General features: G+C 41.1%; 1 protein-coding gene across 1 annotated transcript in view; it reads right to left on the bottom strand.

Moving 5' to 3' along the window:
- Positions 1–17,461, bottom strand: part of LOC310946176 (phosphatidylinositol 4-phosphate 5-kinase-like protein 1) — a 30,955-nt gene extending 13,494 nt beyond the window's left edge. The window contains exons 1-9 of the mRNA XM_083912550.1: positions 17,378–17,461; positions 16,063–16,251; positions 15,928–15,978; positions 15,576–15,730; positions 2,568–2,692; positions 2,245–2,279; positions 2,100–2,155; positions 1,905–2,017; positions 1,638–1,800 (exon numbers count right to left, since the gene is read on the bottom strand). Of these exons, the coding sequence (XP_083768676.1) occupies positions 1,638–1,800; positions 1,905–2,017; positions 2,100–2,155; positions 2,245–2,279; positions 2,568–2,692; positions 15,576–15,730; positions 15,928–15,978; positions 16,063–16,251 (887 nt within the window). The 5' untranslated portion in view covers positions 17,378–17,461. The remainder of the gene's footprint in view (positions 1–1,637; positions 1,801–1,904; positions 2,018–2,099; positions 2,156–2,244; positions 2,280–2,567; positions 2,693–15,575; positions 15,731–15,927; positions 15,979–16,062; positions 16,252–17,377) is intronic.
- Between the last annotated feature and the right edge of the window lie 419 nt (positions 17,462–17,880).

Consider the following 17,880-nt stretch of genomic DNA (forward strand, 5'->3'; position numbering starts at 1 on the left):
TTAACTGCACACTACCTCTTGCACTACTTGTGTAAATACATATATGTATATACTTTCTTTTTTATGGTTAATAGTTTATCATGCTTAGGTTTATTTTTATAAATCTGTTTCCATGTAAGCACCGTAAAATCAAGGCAACGCTTAAAAGGAGCATTTTAAGATTACAGATGACAGAAGGTAAGAATTGCTTTAAATCCTTGTAATTTGTTCTGTCAATACTGGTTTCTTTAATATCTTATTTTGTGGTAGAATGGGTTTGCGTTGCATTTCTGCCTGTCAGAGATTTTTTTCTTTTTTTGTTTTTTTAACTGAGTGTCTGACACTATCTTGCTGTATTCCATAAACAAATAAAGGTAGTAGTGGTATAAGTATTACAAATTAATTAAGCTGCGCACACACACAAGCACACACACACACACACACACACCTGGTGTGGAAATAAAGAAGAACCAAAAAAATTAAAATCACATAAAAAAAATAAAAGTTAAAAAAAGAAAGTTATGTTGAGTATGAATACTCTTGTTTATTACATTTTACTTCATAATTGCAACCGCATCTGTTGTATTCATTGTTTTAAACTTGTTGCTGTGTAAATAGTTTGTTTGCTTATCTGTAGCCGTACTAGGGGTGGGCGGGGCCTAAACAGGAAGTGGGAGGGATTTTAACCGGACGTGGGTCAAGTTGTCTTGAAATGGCCAGGGCTTTAACCAGTATGTAATTTTAAGCATGTAATTGATATGGGTTGATCAGAAGTAGTTATATTTATTGCTGATTAGAAAACAATTTACAGGACAGCATCAGCTTTGAGCTTTAGATCAATGGTTTTGATCACGACGGAAACAGAACTGTTTTTGCAACATTGAATACAACAATGTCAGTTGGGACCCCCCCGCGACCCCGATAGGGACAAGCGGTTGAAGATGGATGAATGAATGAATTAATACAACACATGAATGTAATGAACAAGAGTTTTCATACTCAACACACCTTTATTTGTGTGTTTGTGTGTGTGTGTGTGTGTGTTTTGCCAGCTGTATTTTTTCATGGAATACAGCAAGAAAGTGACAGACACTCAGTTAAAAAAGAAAAAAAAACAAATCTCTGACAGGCAGACCGAAACGAGAGTCCAATTCTACTGAGAAGCACATCTGAATGAACCGACGTTTACAGAACTCAACTGTTAATTAGTACAAACCGAAGTGAAACAAGCTGAAGAAACTTAAAAGTTAAGGAAAGACCCGCGAGTGTGTGTGTGTGTGTGTGTGTGTGTAGCGAAGGGGGACACAGCAGCAGAGCGGCACTGTGGCAAACATATCACAGAAGGCAGACACAGTTCGCTAATGAGGATTTTCATTCAATCCGAGCACAGATATTGATGAGTATTACTCATGCAAAAGTTCATTATTCGTACCGGATACTTGTTTCAGCCAAGTATCCAGCTCATCTCTAGTGAGCAGATACGGATACAGATACAGTTAATGCTGTACTCGCTCATCCCTAATTTTGGGTTTCTACTAGAAATGCTTTAATGTTCAAAAACAGTGTCTAGACTTACTTTATATGTAAAGTGTCTTGAGATAACATTTATTATGGTTTGGCACTATAAACAAAATTGAATTAAATTTAATAAAACTTACTTTGTTGTGCGAATAACAAGGTTTGCCAAAGAGTTTTTCCCTTCCAGCTCATCTTGGTGCAGAGGTTGATGGGCCAGCAGTAGACTGTAGTCTAGCACATTTAGCCTTTGGAGGAAGGCAGCATCCACTTTCACCTGACTGACAAACCAAGATTTCTCTTGACCTACAGGAACCACACATGTATTTCTATTTAGTGTGCCCTTCACTTGCCAACTGCATGTGGCTCAATTTAGTTATGCTGCTGAAAATAGGGTAGCGCACACTTACCTAATGCAATGTACTGCCCTTCGAAGTTATTGTCCTTCAGCACTTTTATTATTTGTTTTCCCCCTCTGTCAGGGTTTGTCCATCTACCCAGCTCACAGCCCTTAATGTCGTATCTATGCAACAAAGTCACAGCTTCATACAGCCATAAAATATACAAAATCAACACAACAAATCATGGGGAAACATATACTGTACCTAAAATTGATTCTCTCATCAGGGTAAAACACACTCTGCATCACAATGAAGTACTTCTGGAGAGCAGACAGAAACATGGCATTCTAAGTACAGGTACTGAAAGACTGGATAAAATTACCTAATGGTTAATGCATATATAGAATACCTTTATTTGATTATGAATAACAATCCTGTGGACACCTGGGAAGTGGAAAGAATCATGCATATTATTAAAGCATATGGAATATTGTTTTGTCTTCTGCTAGGCCATGATCAACTGATGGTATTCAACCTCCACTGGCACTGAGTTAGGGTACAATAAGGCACAGTTCCCTAAAATTGGACAACCACAACTTTTTGGACTCTTTTATGGTGGAACAGGGCACATCTGTCAGCTGTGGAGATGATTACTCTTATAATTTGGCTGAATAAGAAAATGAGAAAAACAAACACTCATATAATACACATTTTAACTGAATCTACACTTACCGAGAAACCTCACCATCAGTGAATGAGGGTATTTCTCCAAGTGATCCATGTATGCCTGCAGATTTGACAGGAGAAACCTGACCTCACGTTTGCTCTGAGTCTTTAGGAAGAACCTCTTGTCATTCCTAAAACCAAGAACAACCTCATCATCAAACAAGAAACACACATCAAAATTAGACATTTCTGCAAAACCCCATACTATGTTGTTTTTGGGTTTTTTAACGTTCAATCCTAACATTTTTAGCATTCTTTAGAATACTTCCATGGCAACTTCCATGGTTAAGGGAAATGTCAATTCAATTTTTTTAACCTAAATTACTCCTAAATAATGCAAATACCACCATCTTGGTAATCACAGAATCCATTGTGGGTATGTGGTGATGCATCATGGAAATGAATGGGAACAAACACATCTCCGTCCCGTCTTCGACGGCCATGTGATGGCCAAAGATGATCGATTCAAAATCTTAACTGTTAATCAATTAAGACAGTACTAATTAATCAGTGATGTCATTGACTCAAATACGTAAATATAAATATGTTTTTTAAACTTCCAACAGAATATGAAAAGTCATATAAGTTGTTTTTTCCTCATTATTGTACCCTATTTTAACAGAAAAACACTGAATTTAAAGAAATTTGCAAATTTATTAAAAAACAAAAAATAAAATATCACATGACCATAAGTATTCAGACCCTTTGCTCAGTATTGAGTAGAAGCCCTTGAGTAGAAGGTTGAATGGTGAACGGCAGACATTTTCAGGTCTCTCCAGATATGCTCAACTGGGTTTAAGTCAGGGCTCTAGCTGGGCCATCAAGAACAGTCACAGAGTTGTTCCTAAGACACTCCTTTGTCATTTTAGCTGTGTGCTTAGGGTCATTTGCTTGTTGGAAGGTGAACAGTTGGCCCAGTCTGAGGTCCTGAGCAAAGATGGAAAAGATTTTCTTCCAGGAGATCTATGTACTTGGCCCCATTCATCTTACCTGCAGTGGAACCAGTCATACTGTCCCTGCAGCTGAAAAACATATTTGGGTTCTTCTTTTTCTCTCTCACCAAGGCTCTTCTCACTGATCACCCAGTTTGGCCGGACGACCAGCCCAAGGTAGAGTTCTGCTTGTCCCAAACTTCTTCATTTAAGGATTATGGAGGCCACTGTGCTCTTAGGAACCTGAAGTGCAGCAGAAATTCTTTTGGAACCCTCTGCCTGGTCTTTGCCTTGCCACAATTGTGTCTCTGAGCTCTCTGGGCAGTTCCTTCGACTTCATGATTCTCATTTGCTCTGACATGCACTGTGAGCTGTAAGGCCTTATATGGACAGGCGTGTGCCTTTCCTCATGAAGTCCAGTCAATTTAATTTAACACAACCGAACTCCAATAAAGGTGTAGAATCATTTCAAGGATGATCAGAAGAAATGGACAGCACCTGAGTTAAATATACAAGTGTCACAGCCAGGGCCGGAGTGGTACTCATTTTCAGCCCTGGAGTTTCATACCTCAGACCGGCCCACTTTAGATCACGACCTATTATATTAAAATAATGTAATTATAACTTTACATGTTAAGCAATCAATAGCGCACTGTTCTCTAAAGCCTTGTAATTCCTACTGTAATTCTTACTATTACTAATGATCAAAAGTATAACGGGCCACTACTATCAGTGGGGCAAAGAAAGTGGTTTTATTGGAACTGATGCTTGCTTGTTCACACACTAGCTCACCTGATTCTTCCTCACCACTGGCTCCTGGCTCTGCCTCTGACTCTAAATCATAAAAATGTTCATAAATCTCGTCACAAATCTCCCCTTTTTCAAGTCAAAAATTCAAGTCAGTTTCATTATTGTAGTGCTGAATCCTCTATCATCATCAATTGCAATCTGGGTCCAATCAGCTCTCGTTTACATCTTCATGCAGTGTTTGTTAACAGCCTGCGCGCAACGTGATTCCCGGCCAAACGTTAGCGATTGGTTATGGCAGATCCAGAGTGGCACTGGGCAGATTCAATAGTTTTAAATTTCAACAGACACCTGCCTGCCAAGTTAGTTAAAGTCTATCAATTGAGTAGGTCCAGACTCTCTGTGCAAATGAAATGAAGTACGAGTCTGGTAGGACCAGGCTAGGTCTACACCATGCTCTTCATTATCTCATCTCATCTCATCTCATCTTCATCCGCTTATCCTGGATCAGGTCTCAGGGGCAGCAGCTTTAGCAGGGGACCCCAAACTTCCCTTTCCCGGGCCACATAAACCAGCTCTAACTGGGGGATCCTGAGGTGTTCCCAGGCCAGTGTGGAGATCTAATCTCTCCACCTGGTCCTGGGTCTTCCCAGAGGCCTCCTCCCAGCTGGACGTGCCTGGAACACCTCCCTAGGGAGGCGCCCAGGGTTCATCCTTACCAGATGATCCTGAACCACCTCAATATTCACTTAATGAGCAATCCTACCTGCACACTCTGGACCTGTGGGCTGATGGCTGGTGCTTGGTGATGCATCTTGTATCTGAAGGGCTACAAATCCCCTAAAGTTTGTGGCCAGTTATGTGGCGTTGCATCATAATATTATTTAAATTATGTAACGTTAGGTTAGACAGGCTATAAGAAATTATTATGCCAATTATTAGTAACATTCAGGGTTGCCGCGGTATGCGGTATTACCAGTGGTTGAGGCCAACACCGAGTTATTTTGTATTATTTTTTTCCAGTAATAAAGAAAAATCCGGTCTTGTGTGGAACGCGGAAGACCGGTTCCACACAGCAACGCCGGTAAACAAACCCCGGGAAGCCCAATCCCTACGAGAGCTCCTCGTGCTACGGCCATCCGGAGGCGCACAGAGCTTTTGGCCGTGATATTATATATAAAATTATATTATACTATTATATGATCGTTATAAGACGCTGTCACCGAGAATTTGCGCGCTGCCAGACGCTGTCACCGAGTGTGAGAGGAGAGTTGCCGATTTTTGCACATTTGGCTGCATCTGTCTCCAGAGCTTTTCTCTTTTTAATCCTCGCTTTTTCTGCGCCACCCTTGCTCTTTTTATTTTCCATTTTGGTTTATTATTTTCCTTGTACATCTGTGGTTGGAGCTAGGCAAACACCACTGAAGTGTGCGGACTAGTGCACGACACGTACGTTACATCAGGCTGCGTCTGCGTCTGTGTCTTGTTGGTGGCCGTGCCCTTAACCTGCGTCCGCGTCCCAGTTTCATTGGCATGATCTAACAGACCGCCAGCTCCCTGATATGACCAGCGACAGCGGTAACAGCATACACGTGATACCCACTCCACTCAGTGCCATGACTGAACACCGGCACAAAATAAATAAAAATAATAATTGAACACCGGCCCTCGCGGCCCAAAAGTCAGACCGGCCCACCGGGAATTGTCCCGGTCCTCCCGATTAGCCACTCCGGGCCTGGTCACAGCAAAGGGTATGAATACTTATGGACATGTCATATTTCACTTTTTGTTTCTTTTGTTTCTATAATTAAGTGTTTTTCTGTCAAAATGGGGTGCTGTATGTACACTTGTGAGGAAAAAATCTACTTAAATGATTTTAGACAAATGGCTGCAAAATAACAAAGAGTGAAACATTTAAGGGGGTCTGAATACTTTCTGTACCCACTGTTTGTATTTACACTTTAACCGGCAACATTGCTGCACATGTACACTGCACCGATCTGCTCCACCCATTCTCAATGAATCAATATCAATTCAACTCCTGTATGCCACCTTCTGTCTTTCTGTGGCCCACAATAAGCTGCTTGGTATTCTTTGTGTTAAGGGCTTGGTTGTTGTCAGAGCACAACACTGCTAGGAGCTGGTCTTCCTCCCTATAAGCCTACTCATCATTGTCGCTGAGGAGGCAAATCACCATGGCCTCTCACACGCGTGTCATTAAGAGACTGTGTTCCGAGTGCAGTAGTAGCCGTTTCTTATATGGGGGGGGGGGGGGGGGGGGTTCAATCAAGTTTCACCAGTTCCTTTGCAATTTCCACCAGCCTAGCCTGTGCAGCCCTTCTCATTTGAGATCACTTCCCCGAATAGTGGCCTTAAGCGCTTCACATAGAGTGCCGCTGCTGACATCAGGGGTGTCATTAAACTCTATGTAGGAGTGGATTTGGATCGCAACAAAATCTTTGATACTGTCCGACAGTAAGTGTAAACTGAACTTCCATGGTGAACGTGAAATTGTATCCCATGGAAAACTAATGTCAATTGAAACAAAAAATTCTGGACCAAAATATATGGTATATATATATACAATATATATATTGTATGTATTTATATATATATAAATATATATATATATATATTGTATGTATTTATATATATATATATATATATATATTATATCGGTTTAAATAATATATGTATATATATATTTTTAAATTTCTCATTTAATTGAATACCTTACATTTATTACATTTTCTCTCATCTATATTTTAAAGTTAAGTTTACTGTCAAGTTCATATCAGCAATGAAAGGGTTACTTTCCTGAAACATGTTATCCATTTAGAATCGTCAGTCTCTATGGATTGTTTAGGACTTCACGAATCTCGGAGAAGGCCAAGCTATGTGTTTTGGTTTGGAGAGTGATGGGAAAATTGAACAATCACAGTTTGATTTTAAGTTGGGGAAAAAAAAAAAAAGATCTTAGGCCTTCATGAAGTCTCAACAGCGAGCAGAGTGGCGCAAGCGTGAGCGGTATAATAATGGAAGATGAGAGCAACGTTGTGGCTAGCTAATAGAGTCGCCTTTTTCAAGGCGGCCTTTCACAGAAAAACTTTAAATAATAAAAACGGAAGACCAACTCCAGAACTGGAATTAAAAGAAATTAAGGTTAAGAAAGTGGAAAGGCATTTCAAAACCGAATATAGTCTGCGATATATACATGGATGACAGGCTGTAAGAAAACAAACAGGCTGTACTGCTGGAGTTGTTTACTTTCTACAACTGACAAGCCATCCACCTGTGTCAGCAGCGAATTTGTCAGCCTTACAAAGCGCCACTATACTACGGCCCACAACAACAAGGTCAGGCAGAACAGAGAGATCCTGAAACGTCTTGTCAATGTCGTCAGATTTCTTGGAAACCAAGAGCTGGCATTTCAAGGACATGATTAAAGAAAAGATTCCGAAAACAAGGGGAACTACTTGGAGTTACTGGAGTTTTTGGTGGAGTATGACAGCCTTCTGAGGTGTCATCTGGATTCGGCCACTGTTTTCACCGGCACCTCCAACAAAACAACAACTGACCTAAGTAACACCGCTTAGATGTCATATGTCCGCCTTTATACCACTGATGGTGGTGTGAAGGAGCGCTTTTTCCAGTTTGGTGATGTCAGTGGTGATAAGCACGCCAAAGCTATAGCTGGACAAGTTTTGAAGTTTCTGGAGGACTGTACCTGCACCAATAAGGTAATTGCCCAGTGTTATGATGGACTTGCAGTTATGGCTTCTGGACTGAATGGGGTCCAAGCTAAATGAAAGGAAAAAATACCCCAAGCTCTCTTCGTTCAGTGTTATGCACACTCTCTGAACCTCGTCTTGTCTCAAAAGTGCTGCTAAAATCAAAGAGTGCAATTTTTTCCTCTCACACCTCAGTGGCTTCGCAGCCTTTCTCTCAAAGTCAGCCAGATGCACGAAACTCCTGGATGAAATATGCTGGCGAAGACTGCCCAGAGTGACTCAACACGGTGGAACTTTTCATCACCTTTGGTTTGCAATGTGTATGAGCGGAGAGAAGAACTCTTGGAGAGCTTTGAATCCATTGTGGACAACCACAATGATTTTGATGGTGATGCGGTGCACAGAGCTGATGGATACATCGCACTGCTGACGCGCTTCAAGTTCTGCTTTCTCCTCGCCACATTCAACTCTATTTGCCATACTCCGACGTGCTATTTGGTATCCTACAGTATAAGGGGTGTGACATGCAGTTCTGTTTCTCCAGCATTGATGACTTTTGCAATACCACAGAGAGAGAAAGGGTCAAATTTGACTCTATGACGACACGATGCACGAAGTCGGGGCTCCCAGCAGGGAGAGTTGGAGACGTGCGCACAGCATACAAGCAGCTGCACAGTGAAATCCTGGACAACATTCTCACTCAGCTGAGGAACAGGTTCAAGGATCATGAAAAACTGATGTCCTTGCCCTTCTTGAACCCAAGACGTTTGCCTCATACAGAGAAAACTTCCCCAGTTCTGAGTTTCAGAGCCTCACTGAACACTACGGGCTGCACTTTGACCTCCCCAGGCTCAAGACTGAACTGACAGTCATGTACAACATGGTAAACTTTGAGACAAGGAGCCCATCAGACCTGTTGCATTTTCTGACACTTAAAGAGCTGACTGAGAGCATGTCGCAGCTGTATCACCTCACCTGTCTGGTGCTGACCATGCCCATGTCCACTTCCTCCTTGGAGCGATCCTTCTCAGCTCTGAAGTGCATCAAGAGCAACATCCCCAAAGCAATTTCAGTCAAGAGCAACTGGACTTTGTTATTTGTCTAGGAAGACGTTTCACCTCTCATCAGTTCATGTACGCATCGGACCAGGCTGGGACTGGTCCAACTAACTGGTATGGAGATCCAGGTATTTAACCTTTCACAAGGCCGATGATGTCATTGGAACCCTTTGTGTTCCAAGTGCCAATGACCGCCATAAGAGTGACAGTCGTTGGTGGGAAGTATGTTTTTAACTTCATTAGTGCTCTATTGGGTCATATTAACAAGCCGTTGGAGTCACACAAGGCCCTTTGTGAACAGTTGTTCTTTGAGGTTAGATTGTTGAATCTCCTGGGAAGGGATGAATGGACAGCATTGTAAATTGTAGATAAGGGGTGTCTCAGACCTCCTCCTCTGTTTAGCGATGATTTCTCTACTTTTGCATAGATGGCTTCTTTTACTCCTCTTTCACACCATCTGTCCTCTCTGTCCAGGATGTGGACATTGTTATCATCAAAGGAGTGGGCTTTCTCCTTGAGATGTAAGTGGACAGCAGAGTCCAGGCCTGAGGAGTTAGCTCTCCTGTGTTGGGCCATGTGTTTATGCAGTGGTTGTTTTGTTTCTCTAATGAAGAGATCTTTGCGTTCCTCATTGCATGGGACAGCATAAACCAGATTGCTTTTGTGGGTGTCTGGTGTTCTGTCCTTGGGATGTACTTGTCTCTGTCTATGGTTGTCTACTTGTCTACTGGGTTTGAAATACACATGGATGCAGGATTTGTTGAATATCCTTCTGAGTTTCTCTGATACCCAAACCACATAAGGGATGACTATGTTGTTTCTCTTGTTTTATTTTTATTTGTCAACCACTTTGGACGAATGGATTCCGTTTTCATGTAAGGTAGGCCTATTGTACAAATCACCTTGCTTATTTCAAGTGATTGATTCGGGCCAAGTGGACATTCAATAATGTGTATTTATTGTGGAGGTTGTCTTTGACATTTACAGCGCAATTTGCCTTTAATTCATGTAAACTTATCAGAAGAGTGGTTGGATTTTTGTCTTTTTTGAGGATTCTTATTCCACCCATTTTATTCCCTGTAGAGAATTAAGGTGGTGTAGTGGAACCTATGAAAATTGTGACTTATATTTGGCATCGGTATTCATTGTGCCAACTTAAAAAAAAAAAAAAAAAGTCTTTACATTACCAGATTTGTGTAACTTTTGGCATATTTTTGTGTATTTGAAATTGTATTGTAGTTTGAGGATGCTCAAAAATGTATATATCAATGTGTGTATGGTTTGTTGTGCGCCGTGATTTCATAGCGCTGTCCATTGTGACAAAATGTGCCTCGTGTCGGTGCCAGCAGTGTCACGAGGTAACATTCTGGGTGACCTCATTTTATATATCGAGATTTGGCATGTTTATTTAATGTAGCCTAAATGGTCTCCAGTTTTAAAAAGTTAATGTTGCAAATTTTTCTTGTTGCAGAGAATTTTACCGATGTTATGGTCTATTTGTTTACATCCTTGTCATCGTCGATTAAAGGATTGCACTTGTTAAACGCTTTCAATTCATTGTACTGTGTCTTTTTTTCCGCGATGATTTATTTTCTGAGCAATGAGGGCAGAGGTGAAGGCCCAGCTACAGTGGTCACGGTGCGCCACTGGTCAGGAGTGACTATTGGGTGATCATACAGTCAAGGAGATTGTTATCAACTAAAAAGAAATCCATTTGAGAGAATGTGTGGTGTACATGGGGAATAAAAGGAGAAAGCTTTACCATGGGGATTTCTAAACCTCCATGGATCAGAAATTCCCAACTGTGACGCATATGTTCTTACTGTGTGTGCTGATCTGGATAGTGTAATTTGTGTAAGTCCAAACCCGTGAAAATGCAGTGACTGTCATTGTTTGGGATTTCTTGCAGATTTTTCCTTGTAAAAAACTGTCCCAGGTCGGCGCATAACCCAAAACTAAGATCACTAGTGTGTTCTGAAGTGCACCCCAAATTATGACATAACGGCTGTCAGTATCTAGGATTACATTTGTCAGCTCAAAAAGGACCCATTTATGAATGATGATGGCTGCCCCTCTAACTCTAGCTGTAAATTTGGAATGGAATAAGTGACTCATCCACGCCCTCTTAATACGTGAGGTGTCAGCTGATTTGTCAGGACCTTACAGATTTTTATCGCGTTGTTCGTCCGTTAGTATTACAGGAGATCAGACGTACTCCAGTATGGTGTTATATTTTGTGCCACATTAGTACATTATTAGTACGGTGTATTATAGCGCTGTTGTGTCACGTTGTTTGGATTAACGTTATATCTCCATGTATCTTGAGACATCAGCTGTTGTGGGATGTTAGTTTAACTCCCCCCCTCTCTAGCAGTCCTGGCTAACATAACTGGATGATGTCGTTTGAACATCAAAATTAGTTTGTATGTAAGCTACTGTTTTTGACATGAATTAGCAGGCATTGGCAACATACAAGATAATTTGCAAGCTAACTAACGTACAAACAAAGTTTAATAAAAGGTTCAGAAAATATGATATATAACCAAAGCAATACATACTAGTTACATGGGACATTTTGGTGTTGCTGTTCAAACAACATCGTCCAGTTATGTAGGCCAGGACTGCTAGACAGGAGGGGGGCGGTAACTAACATCTCACAGCACCTGATGTCTCAAGGTACATGGAGATATAATGTTAATCCAAACAATGTGACACAACAGTGCTATAATACACCATATTAATAATGTATTCCAGTTTCCTGAGTGCTTTTATTTTGAAGGGGACAGATTGGAAGTATTGCCAATGTGAGTTTGTCTGACTTGAGAGGAGTGAAGAAATAAAGTACACCGGCCCGTTCAGTGAATGGAGTTTCTGTATCATTTATTTCTTATTCTACCCAAGTATAGGCGAGTATAACCCTCGGTCACAATAGTAAATGATAGAAAATAATAATCTAGCTTTAGTTGAACAACTTCACTGCGCTCCACTGTGGTCTGGTGATGTTTCTGCATGCTTTCCGGGATGTACACTGTAATACTTCTACTAGTCAGCTGATTGGAGACGAAACAGCCAATCTGAATTGAGCTTTTCTAGGTCTCTGATTGGTTGGAACTGTGTCACATTTGTAAGGCTTTACCAAGATGACGGATAAAACAAACCAAAACAGCATAAAATGAAACTGAAACGAAAACAATTCTGAGCAATCTGAGGGCTAGTCCCATAGTAACAAACCTTCCTGGCTCTCCAGCTCGCAACTAACAGTTAAACTGAGTTTACGGGGTCTCCTCCCTTATCTAACAGTGTTTGACCCTTTGAGTTACATGAGAGTAATAGTTAAAACAAAATACTAATAATAATCTCAGAACAGACAATAAATTAAGCATCAGAGGGCAAAGATGCCTTAGGGCAGAGGGGCCATGAGGGTATTTTACTACATCAGATAACATGACTAGAAAGCCTGGGTTAGAATGCACATGCTGTATTGATTCAGGTCACCTCTGTATCAGTCTATGGCTTCACTAAGGCCCTTAAATCAAACAGAGAACAAGAACAATTCAGATAACGCTATGGAGGTGGATGATAAACATCCAAAACAAAATAAAACAAAGCTGAAAATATAGTGAAGAAAATATATAATAACAAACTGAGATCAACATGTGGACGAGCTTCCAGTACTTGGCCCGAAGGCCAATTAAAGATAATCTGAATTCACCTAACAGTGTGAGCAGACACAGAAAGAAAGCTGAAAAAATTTTGGGTTCTTACAGAAATAAACACTGTGGCGCTCAAAAGTTTATGATACTTACTCAAACTACACTACATCAGCTTCTGACTGATTTCTCTTGAACAAGCTTTAAAATTCATGGATGGGGTATTTACTGATATATTTCATGTTATAGAACAAAACGTTAAAATCTCTTAAGCCCTTGTTAACCACAGACCTTGTTGAAGCCATCTAACCAAAACTCACTCAAAAATCCCTGGGTTTTATGACTCATTCCTACATACATTCCTACTTTTCCGCGCGGACCGTGTCATGGAGCTCTCTCGAAAGACAAGGGGGGGGGGGGGGGGGGGGGCGTTGTTTTTTGTCAATGAAGGTTGGTGTTAAGATGTCACAGTGTTAAGGAAATCATGCAGTCCTCATCTAGAGTCTCTTTTCATAAACTGCAAACCGTTTTATTCACCAACTCCCGTGGTTCATCGTGGTCAGCGTTTACATTCCACCTCACGCCTGTGTATCTAAGGCGTTACAACACCTGGCTGACCAGGTATCAGACGTGGAGAAAAAACATCCAGACTCCCTACTCATCATTCTTGGGGATTTTAACAGAGCAAACCTCAGCCAAGAACTCCCAAAGTACAGACAACAGATATAGTGTCCCACCAGGGATGCTAACACACTGGACCACTGTTACACTGTTTTAACGGACGCTTATCATTTTGTTTCCTGTGCAGCTTTGGGACTCTCTGACCACTGCATGGTCCATCTTAACATACTAACCTACAGGCAGAAGTTAAAATCAGCAAAGCCTGTAGTGAGTCAAAGCTGGAGTTACAGGCCTGCTTTGACTGTACATGGACTTCAGCTCTGCATTCAACACCATCATTCCGAAAACCCTCCACTAGAAACTCTCACAGTGGGCCTCATTTATCAATCTTGCGTGAAAACGGGCACAGATCTGAGCGCAGAATTGGTCGTAGGAAAGGACCCACGTGTGATTTATGAAACATTCGTATCTGACCAATCTCAGCGTATGAATGAGCGGGCCTTGATAAATGCAGCGGCTGAATTCGATCGGCATGTTACGCCCTTAAGTATTCCTGGTTCAGAGGCCTCCCACTGAGGTCAAACACGCAGAGGAGAAGAAACTTTTCCGACACACAGATCGGCATCCTGACATCCGAGATGGAGCAAGATAAAGATGTGCTTTTTGGCAGTCTTAAGAGTGGAATAAAAGGGGCCCGTAAAAACGCTGTATGGAAAAGAATAACGGAGGCAGTCAACCCGAAGCAGCGCTTCACTGTGACCTGTGTGCACCTGTGCGTGTGTGCGCACTGCTGAACCTGCGCTCCTGCTCTGTAGCGGGGTTTGCCAGCGGGGTTATTAGGTATTCTGTTAGAGGATAACCTTTGTCACCAGAAGAACCATACCAAAATGTTAATCATTTGATACCTTGTTTGATTTAATGCAATTTATTGAGGGTAGCCACTAACCGAGGAGATGATTTTGGCTCTGCGGTGCGCATTCCTGCAGCCGCGCGCCAACACATTCATTCACTCATTCATATTCAACCGATTGTCCCTGTCGGGGTCGCGGGGGGCTGGAGCCGAGCTGTTTTGAAATATAAAAGAATCGTGTGTGTGTCCCCCCCTGGCCACCACGTTAAAAAGACATAGCTTGGCATCACAAATCACCTGTACATTTATCTAGTGGTAGTTTTGGCGATTGATGAATGTGTAATCATTCATGGATGGTGCCTTCAGATGCACATGAGTACAATCAATCGCTCCAATTTTTTTTTTTTAATTTGTTTTAAGAATCCCTTTTGACCTGTTCTTAATATGTGACTGCTTATGCTTAATGACAGCTGAGGTTTGTTCATTATTTTCAGCCAGATTTTGCTGTGCTGCACCGCCAATACACAGGCTCAAATGTGCGTACACGATCTCCGACCAGACGTGAGATTTGATCGTAGCTCCCGCTCACATCCAAATTGATAAATGCCGAAGTTTGCCAGGAAATGGTCGTACGTACGTTTTTCTGCCGTACGTTCGTTTGATAAATGAGGGCCATTGTGTGTGTGTATTGTGGACACAGAGGAGAGAAAAAATCCGGAGTCAAATTCCTTGTATGTTTGCACATACAGTCAAATTCCTTGTATGTTTGCACATACATGTATATACATGGCTAATAAAGCTGAATCTGATTCTGATTCTGAATTATGCTTAGAAATGAAGTCACTGAGGACCTTTTCCTTCAGGGGGTGCAGTCCAATTTGTGTCCAAGAAGGGGGGTCACTGCCCTCAAAAGGAAGAGATGAAGCTCATTTGAACTGCCAAGTAGTAGTTTTTAAATTATTTATACTATTAACTCTTCCAATCAAGGTGAGAGGTAAGCCCATCCATCTACGTAAATCATTCTCAATCTTACTCTGAGCAGTGGGAGTTAATTCAATTTTATCACAGGTTTTTGAGGTCTGCAAATTTCCTAAAGTATAGTATATATAGTATAGGCAATGGAAATGAAGTGTTACAAAATTGGTCAATGGAATAATTTCACTTTCACTGTTAAGTGCAGTTTGTAATTTCAAAAGACAGTTACCAGGGTTTTTTAAGTACAAAATAACGTCATCTACCAGAAGATTAATTTTATGAACTGTCTGATGATGATTTTGTAAGTAGCGGAGAGGATCTTTGACTGTATATGTCTACATCCTTCGCATGCACACTAGTGCCCCCCCTACCTCAGCACCATTGAAAATTATGGTTGTCGCTCAATGTGTTTTAAGTAAATAAAGTGAATGAACAAAACATTATGCTCACGTGACAAAGAAATCTGCCGTGCTCTTGGAGTTGCTGACGAACTGGAGGTAGCAGTCGCCTGAGCAGAGGGAGTACATGTATTCCTCCTCTGTGATGTCCAGGGAACGCCTCACTTTAGCAAACACTGCTGCTGCAAACGTCTGCATCTCAAAGCCCTGGAAGGCGATAACTTAATGAAAGGCTTGAAAATGCCATAGGGTTTGCTTGACACAAACTCTCAGAAGAACAAAATAAAAGTATAAAGGGTAGGGACATTTGAATATATGATCATAATTAGCAACATTATCTAGATCTGAAAACAAGATACAAAAAAATGCCTATTAAAAATAAAAAAAAGCTAGAAATTACTCACATCATGGTTTAGGGTTTCCTCTGCCTTGAAATGTTCAGCTGTGAGTGTATCCTGTGCAAAAGTTGAAGTGTATTTAAGTGAATTTACGTCTACAATGGTTCATGTTTATTATCTAACCAGTAGAAGATTCTTCACCAGGCCTTGTGTGTCCATGGAGGTCTGAATGGAGGTATGCATGCCATCTTTTATCATGGAGGTCAGATTGTAGAATTCATGCTCTGGATTGATCTCAAACACCCCTGTCATCCTCCATCGCTGTCTCAAATGCCACCAGCGTCTTCGCCTGGCAGCTCTCGAGGTTCCAGCAGCTTTTCTATGTTCCATCTGTGACACCAGGAAGACAGCATGGACTTTTCTAAAGTATTTGAATACGTGCCAAGAGGATAAATGTTTAACTGATGTGATGTGAATCTATAGTGTCACAGTCTCTGGGGTAGCACACCAAGAGGAATCATGGTCCATGACTGCAGGGGGCACAGCCACAGGGATCACCCCAGCCCAGGCAGATAGCAGGCTCCACACCACGGTGTAGAACTCTAGCTACCCGGGCCAGGGCTGTCCACGAGACAGTACCCCCATTGTTGGATCAGAAACAACTCCCGGTGTGGTCAGCCCCCACGAGGAAACACTGGAAAACTGAGCACTTAAAATAGTAAAATAAGATAAAGGAATAGAAGCTAAAAACTGAGGGAATAAATACAGGAAAAACTGTTAAATAGACCTAATAAATAACGTGAAATAGAATAATTTAAAGTACTCTGAGTATTTGTGAATCTTATGTTACTGAGTTATTTCTATTTACAATAATTGTTTGTTTTCTGACCTTGTTGTGCCATTTTGCATTAATTCAATTCAATTCAATTTTATTTATAGTGTCGAATCATAACAAAAGTTATCTCAGGACACTTTACAGAGTAGGTAAAGTCCACACTCGATGACTTTTTCATTACTGAGATTAAGATGTGTGGATAAATGCTATTTTAGAATTTTCCTTGGAAGATTAACTATTTTTATTTGAATAGGATCAGATACATTTTCAGAGCAACTGAATTCAGTTTTATAATATTACCGGTTCAACCTTATTGGAATTCAATTTCAAATCAAGCTATTCATATTCATTTTTTTAAAAGTATGTGATTCAATTTAATGTTTTTCATGTATTATTTAAGTTGAACAGTTTTGAAATATTAATGATTCAAATTGAGTTTCTAGTGACACATACTGTATTTATGCTCATAAACATGAACCAAATAGTATATTTGAGATTTTAAAATGTAAAGTTGATGGAGATAACTACTCACCTATATCAAACAGAATTATTACAGATAACAGCTGCACCCATGACATACACTGTAAAACCAAAGCTCTTAAATGTATTAATCTGAAAGATGATTAGAGTTGTTTCTAGATTATGCTGAACAGAGAAATTACAGACTCAGGCAGCTCTTACCTTGTGTTCTTGCTCAAATTCTAAAACACAGCAAAAGGTTCATATAATTTGTCCTTCGTCTGTCTGAAATTAGCCTTGTCATTGTGTACATAATGGTCCCTCCCATTCTAACCGCATTCCAGGCAGGTTAGGCAAGCTCTGCAGGGAGTGCCACATGAAAAAGAAAATGTATGTGTTGCATAGGCGTTTCTTAACTGTACTACAAGTAGGAAACCCAGAGGTGAACAATCACAGAAATTAGAAATGTGTAAGAAAAATAGTGTCAAGACAAGACTGACGTAGCTGCTGTCTGTGTGTGTGTGTGTGTGTGTGTGTGTGTGTGTGTGTGTGTGTGTGTGTGTGTGTGTGTGTGTGTGTGTGTGTGTGTCTGTGTCTGTGTGCGTGCGTGCGTGCGTGCGTGCGTGCGTGCGTGCGTGCGTGCGTGCGTGCGTGAACATGACCAGCTTCCTAGTCCTAGCAGCCCAGAGCTTTCCGGAAAGATATTCTCGGTGGAACTTTGCCAC

Source organism: Echiichthys vipera (genome assembly GCF_963691815.1).
Source record: "Echiichthys vipera genome assembly, chromosome: 4".
Taxonomy (NCBI): Eukaryota; Metazoa; Chordata; class Actinopteri; order Perciformes; family Trachinidae; genus Echiichthys; species Echiichthys vipera.